Here is a 4,948-nt window from a genome sequence, read left to right on the forward strand (position 1 = left end):
CTATATGCAGTAAATATTCCTCCTCCCCCCCCCCGCCCCAAACCCTCAATTTAAAGTAAAACTTTAAAATTTTTATTCCTCACATCATCTTTCACTGAAAATTGTTATTGGAGCCAATAGTTGGAAGAGACGGTCTATTTTACACTACCTTATAATGTAACTAATTAAAATACAGCCAAACAGGGACAGAAAATAAAAGAAAACAAGGTTAGATAATTGGGATTTTATTCTTTAGGTAATAGTGTATAGTGCACTTTAAGTCTGCAAAAACTAGTTACATAATTGAAATTACTATATTACTGTATACTATTTTACAATACATTCAACGACACAATTTTGACAAGGTCCATCATATCACTGTTTAACATACACTACATGTGCACTAGGGTTACCAGATTGTAACAATTTAAAAGCAGGTCATTTTAAATGAAAAAGAATTTTCCATATAAAAGCAGGGCATAATAGACTAACTTGATACTTGACGTGACGTCTTTTTACATTCTGTTATATAATTAGGTAATTTGTTTGTCTTTGTACAATAAAACTGATACAAAACTATTATCATGAATAGAATTGAAGTATACGGATTCTAAATTAGCTTTTACCTTATTTAATTTTCGGATTGTTAATACTTCTCTGGTGACTCGACTTGTTTGAGCAAGAATTTTACAAACATAATTCCTCTAATGGACCCCAACTCAATAGTTACTCTCTTTTGTCCATTGGGAATTGGCAAGAAAGAAAAGCAGGACAATTTCTGATTTTTACGAACCCTGGCAGGATTCAGGACATGTCAAGCGAAATCCAGAACATCTGGTAATCCTATACACACAGATACACTTACATATTTAGTGTGCAGTACATTGGTAAAGTCTATACAACAAATTGAATAATTGAAATTGTGGGGCCCAGTCGGATAAGAGAAAAAGCCACATCTATATATTTATATTTTGGAATGCTCTGCCATCTGTGCTCGTTTACAGATGTAAATGATACCATTTGAATAATGTGTTGTCATATAGTTTAGTCAGAACATATTTCTTCACATTCCAATGAGATATCCTACGTATCGAAATTTATGGTTTGTCCCCTTCTCTGCCTGGACCCATCAACTATTGGTTAGTCAACTGTCCAAAAACAGGTTTGGACCCTACAAGTAACACTCATGGGACAATCAGAGCAGGAGGTAATGAGTAAGAGTGGCCAATTCCTTTCTCCCCTCCGTTGCATACATCGCTGACTAGGTACATATTACATTAATCGGATTTCAGATACTACAAAAAAATGTTTGATAATTGAAACTGTCATATTACTATCTACTATTTTGCAACACATTTTAGAACACTTTTCTAGGATCACATCTAAGGTTCTTAGACATTGTTGTTTGGCATACACATAACGGTAACGTATACAAAAATGTTGTATGTACTGAGGGTCAGAGTGAAATACATGAGCTGCATCACTTACTTGCATTATGTTGGGCAAAAAAGTTTACTAGGTGAACTGAAGGTATGTTAACCCCCAACTTCCAAAGTCAAATATCTCTCTTACATACACACACATGTACCACATACTGTAACTTTGCTCCCTACAATTACACAATATATTTAACATTTGCTAAAAACATTTTTTTCTGGGGCAAAAAATAAATAAATAAATAAAAATTTAAAAAAATAATAAAAAAAGCTATGAACTTTCCACCAATATGATATTATACCTTTTTGTTACACACAATATGAGCTATTTACACTACTTTAAAGACACTGCAATTTTTTCTCCAGTCTCTTCACCTTTGCTTTCAGAGCTGCCATTTTTAGTTTGTTGCTCCTGGGTGAAGATGAGAAGTGAGGACTCGAGAAAAGTTTTCGTTTTGCAACACCAGGACCTAAAGATTACGAAATTAACTTCAGATTAATCTAATTGCTGGGAACTATTTTAAATAAAAAATGAAACGTGACAACACCTTTAGCCTTGTTAAGTTAATGTAGGCCTAACAAAAGGCATGCAAGCTATGGATAGGCTATATAACATACTACAAAATTGACAATACATCAAAATGTGATCAATATTTACCAAGTTTGGAAGGAGGTGTAGCTGAAGCTGAAGGAAACTGTTCCATCTTGGATGTATTCATGTCAGTATCTAAGGAAATAAATGATAAATTAAATTGAAGCAAGAATTGAACAGACTTTGTGCTCCATTCATTTCAAACTGCTCTTAACTGTACAAATTATAACTCATATAAATGTTAAGTAATAGTAACAATCCAAAAGTTTAATGCTGCAACAAATTTGATTGTGTTAATCTGAATTGTTTGTTGTAATGTAATATAAAATATTTTTTTGTTAATAGGCTGGGCTATAGAGGACAACTGACACTAACAGAAAGGGATAATCAGTAGAGGTGTTGGGATATTAAAGAGAAGTCAGTAAGAGGGAATGCTAGTGTACTTCGTGTGTCAGGATATCAGTTGCAATATCGATCGTCTGGTTCAAAAGTGCGACAACTAAAAAAAAAAACAAGTTTTGAGATATCTTCAGTTGAAAGTTTCAAATAAATCCCCTAAAAAGGGACAGATTTGTGGTTCATAACCACGACAATTAGAATTGAGTCAGTATTCAGGACGAGTATATCACGATCTTCCAGTTCATTATTAATAGATTTCGAAATGTAGTAATAATGAATTAATAAAGTCCATAGTTATAATTACTTCTAAAGCAGTTTATTTCGTTTTTATTCTTTTTGGTTGTAAATATGACTTATCTCAATATTGAATCGGCAAGAGCTCCGAAAGGGGCTTTCAGTAGTATAAATAACTAAAAAATGGCAATTTTTGAGTTGTCGCACTTTTGAACTGGACGATCGATATATAACAAGATAAACACCCTGCCCTGTAGTTAAGAGGATTTGTTATTATTCGCTACTGTAAAAGAATGAAGTATGAAAACTGCAGACATATGGCAGGGGGCAATTAACTTAAATGATTACTAGCATGTTACCAGGCTCACAAGACAGTATCGCTTACCTTCAGCTGTGGGAACCACATTGAATAGGAACGATGGTTGCTGATAGCCCCTCAGCTGTTCACCAATCATACTGTTCCCTGTAATAATCACAAAAAAAAAGAAACATAATTAATTATGTATTTTGAAACATGTAATGTAAGAACAGCTGTTGAGAAACTAAGGCATTCCTTGAAATCCATAAACTTGACTAAGTGGAATAATTACCTTGTTGGCATGCATCTTTATTCATTCCGGCATATGCCGTCGAAGCAGTAATCTTTGAAGCTGGAGTACTCATAGGAGCAGGAATTGTTTGAGGCATAGCTGCCAAGCCTGCAGCCTACTCAGTTGCAGCTTGTAAACCTATGAGACTACGCGTACCTGAAAATAAAGAAAAGAGTAATGAAATCGGAAATTTTAAACATGAATGACATAAAAACATTGCTAGTGTACTAATTACCTTCAGCAGCTGCAGAATCAATCTTCGCCCTCCTAGCATACGTCCGCAAAGTCTTTTGATGCCTGAAAGTTGGGGTAGACCCCGGTGATAAGGTCGCTCGAAGCATAACTGGTCTAGATGGTGGGCTCCAGATTTTAGGGTTTGATGGCACCACTAATCCATTAGCATGAACAGTGGGCACTGCAGTTTGCTTAAGTATCACTTTTTGTGAAGAGCTATAATAGTCAGACTCAATGAAGTGGTCCATGCAGATTCTCAACCTGTGTGTGGCATCTGCGGCAACTCGATACCGGTCCTCTAGCCCACAAAATCGGAGCCACTTCCAACACCTAAAGCAATGGATTATAATTACTAATGAGATAAAGTAGAAGAAATATTGAATAGAAATCATGCAAAAATTGGGGAAAAAAATAATAAGTCATCTGCTGCATTTGTGTTATTTTAAGAGATGTCTAATGCGCATCACTAGGTGGTGAGTGACCATAGGAAAACTGGTAGCAGCAAGAGATATTGGGTACAAACTAAATTAAATATTAGGCCTAAGCTTATTATTATTATTATTATTATTATTATTATTATTATTATTATTACTACACATGATTGAGAATTTCTCCAGAATGGCTAACTACATCAAAGAAGGCATAATTTTATTTTCCATAACTGTGACATGTTTATACTAAAAACCACGTGGTTTTAGTTTGCAGCCATGTGGCCTAATGCTACAATTCAGGTTTACGAGGTTTCATTTTCAGCCTTCTTGCTCTTTTTCGTCAATATTTCACATTTCGTTACAGTTTGACTGAATTTCGGAACCATCTAAATTTATACTCCTACTATAATCCTAAATAAATTAGCAGAAAGCAATGCACAGCTCGTCTAACCTACTTCACCAAAAAGTACATTGTTTTCAAGTGTAAGGTTTAGGCTACACAGGACACAATAATAATACTAAAGCTTACCTCATAGGTTCCTGAGGAAAATAGAAAAAATGCTTCCCTCCCACAGTATTAACAGTCTTGCATCCAGGCGCTGAGCATCTTCCTCGAATCTTTCGCATTTTTCTGGAATCCATCTTGCCTTCATAACGCTGTTGGCTAGTCATCGGCCAACGTTCTGACTACTTCGTATCGGAGAGTGGAGAACGCTGGTCCTCACGTAGTTCTATGATTTACCACCTACGACGCCGGGCGCTGATCACCTTATTTCAGAATACCGCATCTAGATCGTGCTGTCCGCAGTTTCGCATCCTATTATATATTTATCCATGATAGCTATATAAAACGCAGTAAATATAGAAAAATAAATACTAATTATTATTTAGATTCTTTTTTTTTTTAGATCCAATTTAGATTTTTTTTTTCAGGTTCAACAGAATTTACATATGATTCTTATGACAATGATTCGGATAATTATCTAATAAATTATTAGTTTAGAAGTAAGGCAAAAAAATAGGCAAAAACCCATAAATCCGGTTCATAACAAT

General features: G+C 34.8%; 1 protein-coding gene across 3 annotated transcripts; it reads right to left on the reverse strand.

The window, feature by feature from the left end:
* Positions 1-208: 208 nt before the first annotated feature.
* On the reverse strand, positions 209-4,718 carry LOC138703107 (uncharacterized). Of its 3 annotated transcripts, none has more exons than XR_011332966.1 (6): positions 4,425-4,718; positions 3,466-3,794; positions 3,231-3,386; positions 3,026-3,103; positions 2,074-2,142; positions 209-1,885 (listed from the first exon to the last, which is right to left on the reverse strand). XR_011332966.1 is itself a non-coding variant. In XM_069830693.1 (6 exons), exons 3-6 carry the CDS (start codon positions 3,325-3,327, stop codon positions 1,755-1,757), a joined length of 375 nt encoding a protein of 124 aa, XP_069686794.1. In that variant the 5' UTR covers positions 3,328-3,386; positions 3,466-3,794; positions 4,425-4,713; the 3' UTR covers positions 209-1,754. The 3 variants fall into 3 exon arrangements, 2 of the variants coding, with proteins under 2 accessions (XP_069686794.1, XP_069686795.1); XM_069830693.1 differs by having other exon boundaries at positions 4,425-4,713; XM_069830694.1 differs by lacking the exon at positions 3,466-3,794 and having other exon boundaries at positions 4,425-4,715.
* Between the last annotated feature and the right edge of the window lie 230 nt (positions 4,719-4,948).

The sequence above is a fragment of the Periplaneta americana genome, chromosome 7 (assembly GCF_040183065.1).
Source record: "Periplaneta americana isolate PAMFEO1 chromosome 7, P.americana_PAMFEO1_priV1, whole genome shotgun sequence".
Taxonomy (NCBI): Eukaryota; Metazoa; Arthropoda; class Insecta; order Blattodea; family Blattidae; genus Periplaneta; species Periplaneta americana.

Bases quoted from the DNA above. Each gene is read 5' to 3' on its own strand.
- LOC138703107 (XM_069830694.1), bottom strand. From the start codon at position 3,327: ATGCCTCAAACAATTCCTGCTCCTATGAGTACTCCAGCTTCAAAGATT. The intron at 3,104-3,230 runs GTAATTATTCCA...TGATTATTACAG, and splicing joins TAAAGATGCATGCCAACAAG to GGAACAGTATGATTGGTGAA. The intron at 1,886-2,073 runs GTAAATATTGAT...CGTAATCTTTAG, and splicing joins TACACCTCCTTCCAAACTTG to GTCCTGGTGTTGCAAAACGA.